General features: G+C 34.7%; 1 protein-coding gene across 2 annotated transcripts in view; it reads right to left on the bottom strand.

The window, feature by feature from the left end:
• Positions 1–18,005, bottom strand: part of FOCAD (focadhesin) — a 265,358-nt gene that overhangs the window by 80,652 nt on the left and 166,701 nt on the right. For both annotated transcript variants that reach the window (XM_076008775.1, XM_012769776.3), the window contains exons 19-21: positions 10,696–10,822; positions 7,120–7,305; positions 2,323–2,444 (exon numbers count right to left, since the gene is read on the bottom strand). In XM_076008775.1, coding sequence (XP_075864890.1) covers positions 2,323–2,444; positions 7,120–7,305; positions 10,696–10,822 — 435 coding nt within the window. The remainder of the gene's footprint in view (positions 1–2,322; positions 2,445–7,119; positions 7,306–10,695; positions 10,823–18,005) is intronic.

The raw sequence follows: 18,005 nt of genomic DNA, 5'->3' as shown, positions 1-18,005 counted from the left end.
TCATATAGGTTCTAATTAAGTACCTGAAATATTAGCTTGACAGAACATATCCTGCTTAGAAACACAATTCACAAATATAGGAAAATGTTGGGAGAGAAAATGAAAACGTAATCATATTTGTTCACTGATACATGTTTTGCCTGAGGGAACTACATGGCCATCAAATTAGTTAATTTACTGTTCAGGATACTTTGCCCAGAAATTTGGTGGTGTGTTCTGCCTCTTGAGTGATTTGAACAAATATAATTATTCCATCTACAAGAAATACCCATTTTAACAGCCCTTCATTAAATATTATAAATCAAGTAAGACAAAGTTTTGTGGAGGTTCTTGGACTGCTAAACTAGGACAGGCAGAGCAGCATGTAAAAATTGACAGGAAAACTAAGTATTTGCTATTAATTTTAAAACCCTAATCTCATAAAGTCATCTTTCATGCTCACCAGATATACTCCTTATTATAAAAATAAAAGTATTTAATTTCAGTTGCTACATAGACACACAGATGAATACTGAACCACTACATTTAGCTTTGTGACACACACACATTCTTCCCACATTCCCAGAAGAAAAACCATTTGCACTTAGTGTTACAGACCCCAAAAGCCACTTAATGTCCCATTGTTTATACATAAGAAATAACAGGCTTCCATTTTCTGTCAACAGTAATTTTGTTGGCACAAAATAATTTTTTGTCATCACTGTCCCCTGACAAATAGTGAGAAGAAAAGGGAAGACACTTTTTTAATGTAAAATGACACTCATCTCTTTGTAGGTGCATTCTGGACATTTAATATTCTCTCTCTACTCCCCTTTTTTCTCTCCTTCCCTTTCTCCCTCTCTCCCACTTTCTCACTCACCCCTCCACCCTGTATCCCATCAGGATAACATTAGCTTGAAAGCTGACAATTCAATCACATCTAAAGCAACCATTTACTCTGTTATTTAATAGAAGGGGGAAACCCAGTTACCATAACAACTCACATCCACATGGTAATTATGGAGTATCTAAAATACAGCAAACCATACTTTTCAGAGTATTTTCCAGTGGGAATCAGTAATAAGCACAGATACCACTTCTCCCCATTATTATTCACAATTTTCATCTAATTGTTTCATATTGCATAAATGCTAATACTACTTTATGTACTTGACATGAAAATATGTTTTTAAAATAAAGAAGAAACTGAAAGAAAAGGCAAATACACTTCATATATTTCAAATTATTGGTTATATCATATATACTTTTGAGTATCTGAGGGATAAATTTAAAAGAGGCAAGAAAAACTAATTAACTTAGTAGGGAAAAATAATCAAATGACCACTTAAAAAAGAAAAGAAAAAGCAAGAAAGCAAGAAAGAAAAGAAAGAGAACAAGCTAAAGATTTCATTCTAAGTAGAGCAGCCAGTAAGTCTGGATAAGGTTTTTCCGAAATAAAAATGAAAATACAGCTCATTACCTAATGCTGAGGCAGAAATATGGTTGGGTAGCAACAGCTGGATCAGGAAAATTTGCATGTGCCCAAGAATGGAGAAAATAATGAAGCAGGACTGCCATTCTCATCCAGGGACAAAGCAGAATCACCCAATTTAGGTGAGAGTATCATGTCAGAGTTAAAAGTGCCAAAGGATGACAAGACTGGCAGCAAATGTCAGGGAAGGAAACTGTCGTTCACTTTCAGCTTCCTCTTCAAGATGAGCCAAGTTAACTTCAGGATGAGAAGTAGTATAGATTAGAACAGAAGATGACAGTCACTTTAGCTTGGAGAAGCGCTAGTAGATCTGAAATGACCACAGATTGTCTCCAGTTCAAAGGAGCAAAGAAAGAGGACACTTCAGTTTTATAGAAGTCTAAACAAGACAATTATGCACTGCTCCTGGTATGTTAGTCTAAACCCAATCAGGTTTGGATCCGTGATTCTTCCAAAAGTAACATGAGAGAGAATTTCATTCTAAGACAAGTCAAAAGAATTCAAAGTTTTTAAAAATAAGAGGATGTAACACTTTCCAAAAGAATTTACCACAGATTACATTAAATAGCTTGTTCTTCATGGCATTGAAAATTACTTGATTTAGCTAACACACAGTACTTGAGAAATACGGACAATTACACCAAACAAAATACACTTCAAAATATAAAGAGCAGTGGTTTCCAGTCCAACCTGTGAGGAGCTTAGAAGTCACCACTCCAACCTAACGACAACTAAAAAGCTGAATAAACTGAAAAATCAATAACTCTTCTAACACCCAATTTCATAAACACAAAGAGAAGGAGGGACACCCTAAGCTAAAGAATAGGCTGTTGGAGAATAGGGGAACCTACCTCATGTACAAGAGCAAGTGATATCTGCTTGAAACTTCTCCCTCTACTGGCTGTAAGTCTATTCAATGGTTTGCCATCTTTACTCTGATACATCGAAACATCATAGCAAAATAACATACCACCTTAAAAAAAAAAAAGAATTTGTAAAACATTTCTAGTGGCAAAACCTTATTAATTATATGCCCAGTAACCCATAATCAATCTGGATAGAGACATATAAATGGAAAGATGATTTGCTAAGCAAGTTATTTTTATTTTGTCTAAGAATAGAAAAAATATAAGAGATATAAAAAGTAACATTTAAAATATCAAGAAACAAAACATGATGGACATCTCAGAAGCCCTTCCTCATGGCTCCTTCCTGCCACACTCACTCCACTCCAAAGGCAACAGAACTTCTATCACCATTCGGCCTACTTTGGTACCTTATATAAATGGAATTGGACTGTGTACACATTTTATTTGGCTTCTTTCATTCAACATAATGAAACAATGATTCTTGTTGCAAGAATCATTCATATTACTACTGGCAATTGTAGTATATTCATCCTCATGCCAAGTAATATTCCCTCATGTGAATATACTAAAATTTATTTACCCATTTTACTGTCAACAGGTAGTAAAGGCAGCTTTCAAGTTTAGGAATACTCAAATAAATAATGCTGCTATGAATACTATAGTATATGTCTTTTGGTGGCTTCATTTTGCTTTATCCCTAAGAATGAAATAACTAGGAAAAACAGGGTGTAAATTTGTTCAGTACCAGTCTTCCAAACTTGTACTAATTCACATTCCCAACAGCAGTTCTGGTTACTTCACATATTTACCAATACATTGTATGTTCCATCTTTTTTCATTTTAGCCATTCTGGTAGGTATACAGTGGTATCTTATTGTAGTTGTAACTTGCATTTTTCTGATGCTGATGAAGTTGACCATCTTCTCATGTGTTCATTGAACATTTGAATATGCTCTTTTTGAAGTGTCTGTTCTATTGTTTTTCCTATTTTTCTATTGTGTTTTTCTTGATATGCAAGAGTTTTTTTACATATTCTGGATATAAGTCCTTTTCAGACATATGTATTGTAAATCCCTTCTTGCACTCTGTCAGTTGCCTGTTCACTCTTCATTAATGGTACGTTTTACTTAACACCTCTTCTTAATTTTAATATAATTTGTCATTCTTTGTATAATTAGTGTTTTCAATTATAGGATCATTTGTTGAAAAGACCATCCCTTTTTTCAGTAGCACTATAGTGTCACCCTTGTCATAAATTTGGTAACCTTGTGTTTCTGAACATTCTATATTCTTCCGTTGGTCAGTATGTCAATTCTTGCACTAATATTACACTGTCAATTATTGTGGCTTTATCATAGGTCTCGATATCTAGTAACGTATATCCTCCTACTTGGTGGCTGTTCTTCAATGTTGTCTTGGCTATTCTTGGCCTTTTGCATTTAAACACAAATTTGAGAATCAAATGGTCACTTTTCAAAACCTACTAGGATATTAATTGGATTAAATCAATATATTAATTTGGGGAGAATTGACACTTTTACAATATGTAGTCTTCTAATCCATAAAGATGGTAGATCACTATATTCATTGGGACTTATTTAATTTCTCTCAATAATATTTTATAGCTTTCAGTGTACACATTATATACACTTTTTTCTAAATTTATTCTGGGTACTTAATATTTTTTGATGCTATTATAATAGCATATTTTTCAGATTTTCCATTTGTTATGGTATATAGAAATATACAATTGATTTTTATATGTTCACCTTTGTTATGTATGCAGTAACCTTGCTGAATTCATTTATTAATTCTAGTAATTAGTCTGTACATTATTTTGGGTTTTCTATGTATACAATCATGTTATATGCAAATAATGACTATTTCTTCATTTCTAATCCTTATGGCTTTTATTTCTTTTTCTTGGCTTATTGCACTAGCTCTGGCCTCCAATACAATATTGAATAATAGTGGTTAGTAACAAGCATCCATATCTTTTTCCAATCTCAGACAATTTTAATATTTCAGTATTAAGTACAAATATGACATGGCAGATGTTCTATATCAGAATGAAGTAAGTTCTGTTTATAGTTTAATGAGAATCTTTTTGATATGGTGAATAGATTATAAATTTTTCAAAGGCTTTTTCTGTGCTGTTGAGACCATTAACAATCATTCTGCCTTTTTCTCTTAATGCAATGAATTATATTGATTTTCAAATGTTAAGCTAACCTTACTTATTATATATTATTCTTTGTATGCATTGCTTAATCCAATTTTCCAATAATTCGTTTCAGATTTTTGCATCTATGTTCACAGAAAAGATTGGTCTGTAACATTCCCTTCTTTCAAATACTCATAGGATTTTGGCATTACAATTATACTAGTAGTCCCCTAAAAAGAATGTTCCTATTTTTTCTATTTGCTGTTATTCTTTTTTGTTTTTCTCAGAATAGATCTTAATCTATTCTAAGATAACTGTTATTTTTCTCTTAACTTTTTGGAAGAATTCATCAAGGAAGCCATCTGCATTTAGGGTTTTCTTTGTTGGAAGGCTGTTAGTTTACAGATTCAATATCTTTAATACATATCAAACTATTTGTATAGACTATTTCTCCTGTCAGTTTTGGTAAGTTTTATATTTTGAGGGTTTTCTAAATCTCATCTAAATTGTGAAAAATATAAGCTAAAATGTCCTTATAATGTTTATTTTTTTGAATGCCATAGTGTCTGAACTGGTGTTTCCTTTGTTGCTGCTGATAATCTATGTATTTTTATATTTTATTATCCAGACTTACAATAGCTTTATCAATTTTGTTAAATTTTTCTAAGAATCAACTTTTGGCTTTACTGATTTTCCTTATATGTTTTCTATTGCACTGATTTTATTATCTTTATTATTTCTTCCTTTATTCTTTAAGTTTGATTTGTTCTTCCTTTTCAAGCATCTTGAAATGGAAGTTTAAATCATGACTGTTTGCCTTTCTTTTTTCCTAACATACACATTGAAGATATAAATTTCCCTCTAAACACTATTTTAGCTACATCCCACAAATTATATGGCTTGTCTTCATTATCATTCAAACTATTTTCTAACTTACATTTTGTGATTTTTTTTATCCATGGATTATAAGTATACTATTCAGTTTTCACCCCACTAGAGATATTCTACTTATCTTTTTGTTATTTATTTCCAGCTTAATCCCATTGTCATTAGAGAAGAAACTCTAAGTAACTTCAATATTTTGAAATGTATTGAAGTTTATGGTCCATGATATGGTCATTTTGATCAATTTTCCATGTATAGTTAAAAAGAATATTAAATCTATCATTGTAAGGTACAGTGTTCTATATGTCAGTAAAGTTCATTCATAGTGTTACTCGGATATTTTGTAAGCTTACCAATTTTTTTTGTCTACTTACCCTGCAAACTACACAAAAAGATATTTCAAAGTTTCTACTATTATTGTGCATTTGTCTATTTCTTCTTTTAGTTCTGTTCATTTTTGTCATGTATTTTAAAGCTATGTTATTTCAATACCAATTAGAATTGTGATATTTTCCTAATGGAGTGACTTCTTTATCTCCATGACATTCCTCCTTCGTTTCTAGCTTTTTCCTTTTTCGTATGTCTAGTACTTTTGCACTGTATGCTGGGCAGTATATAAAAGAACTACAGAAGCTCTAAATGATATTATTGTTTCTCAGAGAGTAGTTTTCTTCTCCCCTCCATTAGGCAGATTGGGGGAAGGACTGATCATCACAACTTAATCAAAGATTGATCTAGGTAAGGCTTGATTATAGTTTTGGTAAATCTCAGTCTACCCCTGGTTTACTCCTGTTGCTAGGGCATGTCTCTCCTCATCAACTCCCCTTGACACAAGATATTTAATTTACTCTACAGTCTAGAAAGGCTATGGGAGATTCAGGTCTGTCCTCAGAATTTTTCAGCTTAGCTCTTTAGGTTCCCATCCCATAAAGCTTCAAAATTTGGCAAATATCTTAAGGGAAAAACAGGCTGTGTGTTTGAGGTCCCTCAAGTTCTAAGTTTTGTCACTCTAGCACCACATGAATGCCAAAATCACTGTTGGTTTCTCCACCTCCAGCCTCTTGCTGCACCAGGCTCTTGCTAAGGATGAGCCTAAATACTCAGCCTCCAGCTGGGGCCAGATCAGCAAGTGCACCCAGGTGAGAGCAGCTATAGAGCTTCAGTATCAAGTCACCACCCTCTCCAGGGCTTTCACCTCTTGGGCATTTTGTTTTCAGACCCATTCTCCTACCTAGTCTTCGTTTCCTGAGCACCATAAGACTGAAGGAGATTTCGCTTTGCTTTTCAGAAGTTTTCAGCCTAGCTTTTGCTACAAGCTCAAAATTCAGCAAATATCTTATGAGGAAAATCTCTGATTTGTCACCTCAGTCCCATACAACCACTAAAAATTCCACTGGTTTCTTTTTTCCTCCAATAGGCCAGGCCTCTGCCTAGGCCAAGCCCCAATTCCAAAACACAACCAGAATGAGTGAATATCCCCAAACAGAGGGGTCAGGGGAAAAATAGTTCTAAAATCGAAAATATTCTCCCTATTCTGGAATTTTAGTCCATTATTTGTCTTTGCTTCTATGATTCTCTGATGCCCTTTAAAATGTGATTATTTATAAGTTATACAGCTGTGTCTGGATGTTAGTAGCAGCAATGCCCCTGACCCACTACATCTTACTTGGAAGTGGAAGTTAAATCATTGCATTAAAAATCTATACCTTGATGCTATGCACTATCCTTACCTGCAAGGCCAGGTTTCAATCCTGGTTGCTTGTTTGTTTCATACATTTTCAAGATAAAATTGGGGATTCCTGCTACAGTCTTCCCTTGGTCTGTGCGGGCACCTCCTTTTAATGCAGAGTGATATATCCCACGAGGCATATTCACCATTTCTTGCTTCACAAGTGATGTAAAAAATTCCTCCAAAGCTAAGAGGATAAAAACAGACCAAAAGTAGAGTTTTACAATATGTTAGAAGAAAAACATTCATTCTTAACTAATATACAAAAAACTAAGCTCTATTTCTGGCCAAACTTCACATGGTAAAAAGAGAACTCTTGATGCCCATCCCTTTCTTAGTCTTCCCCAAATTAGAATATAGCACCCGTTGCTCAAGCTCAAAAACTTAAGAGTCATTCTTAACTCCTCTATTTCATTTCTTACACGTAATCCATTAGCAAGTCCTCATAACTCCACCTTCAAAATATATCCCAAATCCATTCATTTCTCTCCATTTTCACTGTTACTTACATAGTTTTTTGTCTTCTCTCTTCCCTATATAAACTAATGTAAAACCTAGTTTCTAGGTTTCTTCTTTTCCTCTTGATTACCCCTATAAACTTTCCTCTGCCCAGAAGCCAGAATTTTGCCATTCCCTTCCCTAACATCTTCTGATGGTTTTTCACTGTATGTAGAATAAAATCACAACTTCTGACCATGATCAAGGCCTTTTATGATCTAGCACCTGACTCTCTCTGAGCTCACCTCTACCACACTCACTCCTTGCTATTTTGAAGCCACACTTCCATAAGGCCTCTTTCCATTCCTCAAAACACAAAGTTGATACCTAAGTCAGGGCCACTGTATTTGTTATTCCTTCTACTTGGAACATATTAGTCTCAGATTTTCATGGAACTGGCTTCTCCTTGTCATTTAGGTGTTTTCAAAGAGGCCTTTCATGACTATCCATCACTCTGTAGCAATATGAGTACAATTACTTAAAAATAAAATATTCTTTCATTATTTCTTTGCTTGTGTTTCTTCTAATTAAGTCCAAACCTTTATTGCTTGACATTTTACTTATTACAAAATAACACAGAAATGTGAGATCAGAAGACTACAGAGTGCCCAAACAAAATATTTGATAAGACTACAGGTTTATATTCAAATGTCATTTTCCTAAGGACCACTAGAGGTTGCCCAACACAGAAACAGAAACAAAAACAAAAACAAAAACATTAAGCAAGTCGTATGGAGTGGAAAATAAGAAAGAAAACCACTTCATCTGCCTCTTAGAGGAACAAAAAGCAGGGATCTACCTAACTACACTGGAATTTCATTCTGAATAGATCCAAAACTGTCCTTTAAATGACCATAAGATATTAAAGGTTACAAGTACTCACTGTAACATCTGTTTGGTACCCAATTCTGTTTCTATATAGAACCCTTATAGATGCAACCAAGCTTCTCCATTCAAAGCTTGGAGAACAACTGTGTGGGATGTTTTCCATTTTCCCCTCCAGATCTACCCACTGCCCTTCTCAAACCTGCTCTGTGTTCTGGAAGAATAAACTTTGAGAATTGCATCAAAAGGTCCCCTTGTCCTCTGGCTTCTGGTTGACTTCAACCAATGAGAGACACTGGCAGAAGATCAGAAGGTGAAAACACAGCAAAGTCAGGGAATATATTACCCAGACACTTTCCTGCAGGATTGATACAGGCTACCTGCACCCCTTTTCTGAAGGTCCTGGCTCAACACCAGTAACATCTTTATTTAAAATAATGAAAATTACTGGATTTACTTTGTAGCTGCTTTTCAATTTTAAAGAATTAAGAGGAGAAAAGGGCTAAATTAACTTAAATTCAGTGCAATCCACTTTTCTGTCTGCAGGACTTGCAGACTAAGATATCGTCATCCACCCTTTATTTTTTAGGGTATATATTCCTAAGGCTGGTGCCTTTTTCCTGTTTTTTTCTTTTTTAGTTCTCTAGTAATTAGAGGGAAAGTGAGGCACAGATAAAAGTGTCCATGGTGACATACTTTGCCAGGCATAGACAACATCTAAACCACCTTCCTCACTCCAATTATTGAATTTTCTCACACAAATACAGTTGTTAATCTCAATTCTGTCCCTTCTTTCTCAAAAACACTGGTAACCACCAAGTACAAACAATGTAGAAGAGCCAGCTAATAGCCATCACAGCACTGCACATGCCAAGAGGACAGAAACATCAGAGAACCTTGGCAATAAATATTTTTTTTCTTCCTCTTCTTCTAATACTGCAAGACTGTGCTAGGGAATAAATGTTAAGAGGGAACAAAGTCATTAAAACTCCCAAGAGGACTTTTGATTCTCAGGTTCTTTTAGGATACAGGAGAAACTTTGGATAACTGAAGGCTTTTTCCTTTTTGGATTCACTATTAACTTCAGGGGTGGTTCTAGACTCTGAAGAACCATGAATGGTAGCAAGTAGGGAAAAACAGAAGAGAGAAATAGTGAACAAGCCTTTGAGGTTTCTTGTAGAAATCAGGAGAAATGTAAAGGTGCACTCGTTGTCTAAGTTGACTACTCAGTTTCCTCTAATAAAAGGAAGTAGAGATTTGTAACAGGAGCTTTGTCTAGAAATAAATAGTATATATTTGGCTGAATTTCCAAGGAATTTCCATTTGAGATGAAACTATGAAAAAAAAACTTCCAACAATTCAGGCTAGCATGATCATGACTGAGCAGATGACATTTCTCATTTTTATTGAACTTCATTTTTAGAAATTAAATTTTTACATCTAGAATATTCAAGGTAGAATTAGAACAGAACAAAGTAGAATGTTGTCAAATACTGAAAAGCTACTTAATCACAATGGATCACTGGAGGAACTTTGTGATAATTTTTTAATAATCAGGAAATAAAATAACATAAGTTCCCAATCACAGTCTACAAATTTCTCAGAGGGAATCACCTACCATTTCCTTGGTAAAGCATAGTGTAATAGGGGCAGATGAGTATTTCCAGACACAACATCCATATAGAATAATTACCACATGTATGCATTAGAATAATTTTTAAAAGCTAATGACCCTGGAAGCTTTATATCAATGCTGAATGACTGATCAATTTGATCCATGTCTTAAAAGCTTAATTTATAGCTCTTAAATATCAGTAAAATCTCTGGAATAACTTTACAGAAAGAATAAATTTACAATGATGAAACCACCCAGTAAAACTCTGAAGAATCTAATGACCTTTTCACTTAGTTTATATAAGGAAGAAGCATTATTAAAACCGTAACCTAGAGTCCCAGTACAAATTTGTCTTGTAGAATAAATTTAGTTTTTCAAATGAATCTTGTCAGTGAAAACAGTTATTTAAACTAGTTTTCCAATTAAATCCTACTCGTGGCTAATGTTTTTTGGCGTGTTTTAAACACCATACTATGTCAAGCAGTCTTCATAAAACAGACGGGTGAATTTAACATTTCAGTTAGAAAATAAGCACTTAAGATTAAACTATAGTATGTACACATCACAACAGAACCCAATTAATCAGACAGATAAAAATTATTGAAAAATGGTAGTTCCTCACTACCAAATAACAGTCACCTGGTAAAACCAAAGGAGTAGTGAATGACAACAGTTTGACATAGCAAGAGCCAGGAACTGAAAGATCCATATCCTCCTCATCTTCATCTTCATCCAATTCATCAGAAATAGGAATTTCTGGTCTTATCTGAAATAATAAGTGATAAGATTATAGAGAGGATGATAGTAAAACATTATGTAAAATCTTTTCTTTGTCCTTTTTGTGTCAAGATTTAAAAATTATAGTAGATGCCATAATTCTATAATGTTAAAAGATCATTATAAAAATTTTTTTAAATCTAGTAATTTTTCAGGTTAACTAAATGGTAAACTTTAGTCATCTTATTAGATACAATCTAAGATCCATTAAAAAAACTAATGTTAATACAGTAAGAAAATCACCATAAGCCAGCATACGCAATGATTATTATAGAAAACTAATAAAATTCTATACCATCCAACAATAAAAAGCAAACATTGGCATATTCAATATATTGAATTTCTATGGTTTATAATTAAATATTTGTCTTGTCTGAATGTGTTTAAAATTTGTGATTCTAGCCATACTTCTATGACAAAGCTTAAAAATCTTCCAATAGAATATATAGTAGAGATAAGAACAGAATGCTTTAGTTGACTTTTTTTTTTTGTTTTTAGACATGGCAGTTTGTTGCTATAGAGTACAAAAACACTAAAATCTGTAATTGGTAGCTATACTTTATTGTTTCTAATTTGCATTTTGAAGATTTTTGTGGTTGCTCTGTGATTAGTTAGGTTTATTTGAACCAAAAATTAAAAAAATGTAAAAAGATTACCACTATTATAGTTTCCACAGATATAACTGTTAAGCAATTAATTAAATTTTTAATACCTTCAATGACACTCCATCATAATGCCCACATGGAGATAATTAAGCATTAGGGGAGGAAATCAAAATATATAAAAGTGGTTTCTATAACCATAAAGTGCCAGAACCCAGTCATTACCATTAGCCTGTCTCCCAGAGTTATTTTTAGAAATAATTAACAATTCCTGCAGACTGCCTTCTTCATAGGTCCCCAAAGCACTGTTCCATTTAGGAACTGCACTGAGTCAGGATTCTTGCAGGGGGATTAAAGGAAACACAGAGGAAATGCTTCTCTTAAGTATAATAATCTCAACTCCAATGAAGCCTTTCAACCATAACTAGTGTTCTCTTCATTCATCAAGGAGAACTGAAAGCAACCTGGCTATCTGAGCACCTTCCAAGACAAGATTTAATTCGGATTCAATAGTAAGTACCTAATTCTCAAAGGGCTAAACCAGCCATACTTAGAGAGATAACTAACTATTAAGTATGCTCCACATAGGGCATGACAGCATTCCTTGATATCACTGCATATCAGAGCCCACCGGGCATGTCTGCAAACCTTTTGGTTCTGACAATCAGCGTCTTCCAGGTGTCTCTGGTCTGCATACATTTTACTTTACTATTTTCTAGATTTAGTGTCATCAAGAGTTGTCTTAGAGATTCTAACCAGTCCTAGTGGCCTAAAAAAGCTCTGAAAAAGTTGGTCCTAAGTCCCTCCGCCTTGCATCCTGACTTTTTATACATCACTGTACCTTGGAAAAATAGTAATAGAGTTATGAGATGGTCCAGCAATTTCACTTCTAGGCATATAAACAAGAGAAATGAAAATACATGAACACCAAAAACTTGCACATGAATGTTCATAGGAGCATTATTCAGAATAGTCCCAAAATGGAAGCCACCCAAATGTCCTCCAACTGATAGAATGTATAGACAAAATGTAGTATATCTATACTATGGAATATTATTCAGCCATACAAAAAGAATAAAGTACAGATATATATGTTACACATGAAAGCAAACACTATGCTACATGAAGGAAGCCAGTCACAAAAGACCACATCCTATATGCTTCCATTTATAGGAAAGGTCCAGAATAGACAAATTTATAGAGACAGAAAGTAGATTAGTGGTTGCTCAGGTCTGCAGGAGGGAGAGGGGTAATGGGCACTGACTGTTAACAGAGTTTCTTTTAGGGGACGAAAAATGTCCTAAAATTAGATTGTGGTTGCTCTGTGATTGGTTGCACAATTCTTTCAATATACCAAAATCACTAAATTGTATACTTTAAATGGGTGAGTTCTATGGTATGTGAATTACATGTCAATAAAGCTTCTTAAAAATAAAGGATAGGCAGGTAGCAAGGGATGAAGGAAGGCAAGTAGGCAGAGGAGGAAGAGCTGCTGTCACCACCAGAGGGACCTTAACTGGTGTGAAAACTTCGTCAAATGACCAAATGTTTCCAGAATTATTTAGTAAAAAGGAGATATGATCATTTGTACACACATTTTATTCTAGCCAGTCCTTCTGCTCAGTCAACCTAATTATTTAGTATGAGTCACAGCACCAGGGCCATCAATATTTCTCAGAGCCACTAAAGAAAGAGTTACCAGGTTGGGGATAAAGAAAATTGATCTACTCATCAATCCTAAATTGTCTAATTTCACATTCACACGACTGAGTGCCTATATAAATTTATCTGCTGTGCAGTGAATAGCAGATAAATAGGAGATATGTCTACATCTCAGTATGCATAAATTTTAGCAAAGCAATTACAAATGTACTATAAGTATACACGATAAACTATATGTATTAATATTTATAATGATATGCTCACTTCTTCCATTTTGTTTCCTCAGAGATGAGCTGATTCTTCTGGACAAATTAGCACTCATTGTTATATCTTGGTTCCACTACATTTCCCTCTACTTTTGCCCAGCTCTTAAAAGTTCCACCTTCCCTATGCTAATACCAGTCTTTCCCCATGGTTTATATGAAACAATTTAATAAGCTCAATGTAAGTACAACTATGGAGAACCAAGACAAGTCAGATGAAAGAATACCTGTTAAAGTTATAAAACTTTGGCAATAATATTACATTATTGCTAATATTGCTAATATTACATTATTACATTACTGCTAAAACACCCAGGAATAACTGCATATATATGTATGTTTAAAACACACATACCCCACCAACACACTGCCAACACCACCCTTCTAAATACAGCTAAGCTCTGTGGAACAACTTAAAGGGAAAACCAAATATAAAATGACAATTTACTTTCAAAACGTGTTTCAAACTAAATACAGATGCTTCTCAACTCACGATGGGATTATATCCCAATAAACCCATAGTAAATGGAAAATATCATTAAGTTAAAAATGCATTTAATATATCCAACCCACCAAACATCATAGCTTCACCTAGCCTACCTCAAACATGCTCAAAACACTTACATTACCCCACAGTTGGGCAAAATTGTCTGGCAACACAGTACACTGCTGAGTATCTGCTGTTTACCCTTGTGATCACATGGTTGACTGAGAGCTGTGGCTCACCGCCATTGCTCAACATCACAAGATTATTTTACCACATTATTACTAGCCCGGGAAGAGATCAAAATTCAAAATTTAAAGTATCATGTCTACTGAATGTGTATTGCTTTAGTATCATCATACTTGAAAAACTGTAAGTCAACCCATCATAAGTCTGGGACCATCTGTACTGTGAAGCTTATCCTACAAAATGCCTTATCATGGTTCTGAGCCAGATAACCTTTCAACCACCTTTCTGTGTGTGTAACCTATGAAAATCCAAGAGTTTGTGCATAAACAGGGGATTTTATTTGGAACGCATCAAGATTCTGCATAAATTCAGTTAAAAAGAGAAACGGCTTCTGATGAATGCAGTGACATTCACTTTAAATCAAAGCCAAACTGGTTGTGCCATATTTATACCACTCCTGAATGCATAATAAGTTCTTTTATATTATGTCCAAAATTAATTCTAGAAATCAACAAAACAATCTTAAGATCTCTATAATAAAGTTTAATTTTTAAATAGCTCAATATTTTTTAATGAAGTGAGAAAGGAAAGTCAGTATCTTCTACCAAAATGTTTACACATTACCGATTCTCTTACAAAAAATTTTTTTTCTATAATTTTTGGGTGGTTTTTTTCTTTTTGGAGGGTGGTGCTAAAGAAGGCTGGGGAGAAGTGTAAATAGCTAAAAAGAGAAGAAGAAATAGAAGATAAAAGGAGAAAGTCATTCCTATTTATTTTTCAACATTAGAATCAACAAGTCCTCAAAGCAGTTCCCTCAAATTTTTTTTTTTTTTTTTTGAGACAGAGTCTCGCTTTGTTGCCCAGGCTAGAGTGAGTGCCGTGGCGTCAGCCTCGCTCACAGCAACCTCAAACTCCTGGGCTCGAGTGATCCTTCTGCCTCAGCCTCCCAGGTAGCTGGGACTACAGGCATGCGCCACCATGCCCGGCTAATTTTTTTATATATATATCAGTTGGCCAATTAATTTCTTTCTATTTATAGTAGAGACGGGGTCTCGCTCTTGCTCAGGCTGGTTTCGAACTCCTGACCTTGAGCAATCCGCCCGCCTCGGCCTCCCAAGAGCTAGGATTACAGGCGTGAGCCACAGCGCCTGGCCATTCCCTCAAATTTTTGAACCAATTTTAGATTTGCATGCTTTAATTGATTAACAATGATATTGTTACAAACCAACAAAACATATGCATTCATTCAACATCCCGAGCTCACAAGACAGGGCCTAGCACTTAGTATATATACAATGAACAATAAATAATTATTAAACCAATACAAATGTTAAGTGACCATCCTAAAGAACTTCCTAATGACAAGAAAGATGAGTTAATCAATTTGGTATTCAAATTCTTAACTCAAATAGTGTCTCATTCAGCTCTAGTATCTCCTGACATTTTCCATTTAACCTTAAATGTACTGTTTCATTAAATCCTAAGTCTTCTGATGCCTGCCACTCCTTACTCTTTTTGTTCTATCAGCCTGTTGACCTTCAGCAAGTTGTACAGCATAAATTGATGTTCAACAATCAAAAAGAAATATTTAAGTAAATTTAAAGAAAAGTAGTACTTACAACAAAAGCAGCTGAATTGTAATTTACAAAAGTAGCCGTGTTTGTAAGGATGCATTATATCTTTTCAAGTTCTAATTGAAATTCACAGTGGACTCAAATGTTTATTTCACAGGTTCCCACAAATAAAATAAAAGAACGTGGATGTGCTTTCACTGGAAAAAAATGTATAGGTAACCTTACATCTTGTGAGTAAGCCAATTGCCCTTGGTGCAGAATACATAATCTCTGTCAAAAAAGAATCACCTTAATTTTTACATTACAGAAGTCCCTAAATGACAGGGACTTTTGAAACATTTGAAAATATGTTCTTATAGAAAATGAGCTGCAGTTTCACATCACTGCCATCAGCTACAAAACAGAGGTGAAGCGCTGTCTTAGTTGTAGGCTTAGCCTTTGGGGGCTTGGGATATGAACACATTGACCACTTTCTGGACTTTGAGTCTTTAGGTATTCAAACAGTCAAACTGAAAATTAGTAATCAATGAAAAGAAGAAGAATATATAGTATGGTCTTAGAAGCAATGATTCTCTAAGAGGAGATACAGAGCCTCTGTATCAGAATCTGGGTGTCAGAATGAGGAAGACTCTTTCAAATCACTTATACCCCCTCATCTCAACCTCTGTTTGAGAATGCCCACCATAGTGAGCCACTGTTACATTTCCGAGCAGGTCATATCCCAGAAGGGGACTAAGGCAGAAAAAAAGGTTGAAAAGTATGGCTACAAAAGGAAAAGACTTATAGCTTTCCTTTATAGTTCTTTGCACTCTGTTGATAAAAACCCAAACATATATATTAATGGACACCCAAACTCGTAAGTACTTTCCCATTTATGTTCAAAGTATAAAGGGCTATTTATGGGTATTCAGGGATCAGAAGATATAGAAGAGTTTGATTAAGGAAGTAGCTAACGTTTGATTGAGTATAGCACTTAACTGAATTATAACTCTAACAAACATAATCAGAAATTGAATACAACCCTAAAGTCAGAAAAAACATAAACTTATCAATATTTAAAGAGGTGGAGACTAAATGTGAAGAGTACATGGGAGTTATTTAATGAAAGTTGTTACTCCAGCTAGAATATTTGAGGAATACTAGCTAAAAATAAAGGTGATTTTTATGCTGCAATCTAAATGAACAATTGCTATAGCTAATCTATTGGTATGTGTTTGCACACTGATTTCTTCTTCTTCTTTTTTTTTTCTTTTTTTTTTTTTTTATAGATAGGGTTTTACTCCATGGCCCAGGCTGGAGTACAGTGGTGTGATCATAGCTCACTGGAACCTCGAACTCCTGGGTTAGAGTGATCCCCTCCACCTCAGCCTTCTGAATAGCTAAGACTACAGGTGCATGCCATCATACCCAACTAATGCTTTATATTATTTATTTTATTTTATTATTATTTCATTTTATTTTATTATTTTATTTTGTAGAGATGGGGCTCAGGCTGGTCTCAAACTTCTAGCCTCAAAGAATCTGCCCTCCCTAAGTGCTGTGATTATAGTTGTGAGCCACCACATCCAGGTATGCACACCAAATTTACGTGTAGATTTTTTTCTTTTTCTTTCCTTTTTTTAAGCAGCAATGAGTACTACTGGTCACCACAGTGCACTCACACTGAAGTCCCATCCTTTTTAAAATGTCTTTACTTAAGCCTTCCCAATTGTGTTCATTACATGACAAGTGGGCCAATCTGTGTTTTTTTTTTAGCGTATTATGGGGGTACGAGTGTTAAGGTTACGTATGTTGCCCATGCCCCTCCTCCCCCCCTTGAGTCAGAGCTTCAAGCGTGTCCATCCCCGAAACACTGCACATCTTATTCATTGTGTTTGTATATACCCAGCACCTCCTCCCCCTTCCCACCTGCCTGATACGCGATAAATGTTATTCCTATATGTCCACTTAGGTGTTGATCTGTTAATACCAATTTGCCGGTGAGTACATGTGGTGCTTGTTTTTCCATTCTTGAGATACTTCACTTAGTAGTATGGGTTCCAGCTCTATACAGCAACATATAAGAGGTGCTATATCACCATTGTTTCTTAAAACTGAGTAGTACTCAGCTTCAAAAAAGCTGATATGTATATGTATACATGGTATACATATACCACATTTTATTAATCCACTCATGAATTAATGTGCACTTGGGTTGTTTCCACAGATTTGCAATTGTGAATTGTGCCGCTATAAACATTCGAGTGCAGGTATCTTTATAAGTCCTCAATAACATAAGGAATCCTGCCTCACTTACAATCTGGTTTTATAAGAGCCTATCTTCAGTCCACTTTATATGGTGGTTCCAATTCAATTCAGTAAACAAAAGTTTGCCTGGTTCCTACTGGCATCTAATGTC

This window comes from Microcebus murinus, chromosome 12 (assembly GCF_040939455.1).
Source record: "Microcebus murinus isolate Inina chromosome 12, M.murinus_Inina_mat1.0, whole genome shotgun sequence".
NCBI classification, from domain to species: domain Eukaryota; kingdom Metazoa; phylum Chordata; class Mammalia; order Primates; family Cheirogaleidae; genus Microcebus; species Microcebus murinus.
Note: the sequence above shows the minus strand (reverse complement) of the source record. Positions and strands in the feature narration are given on the sequence as shown.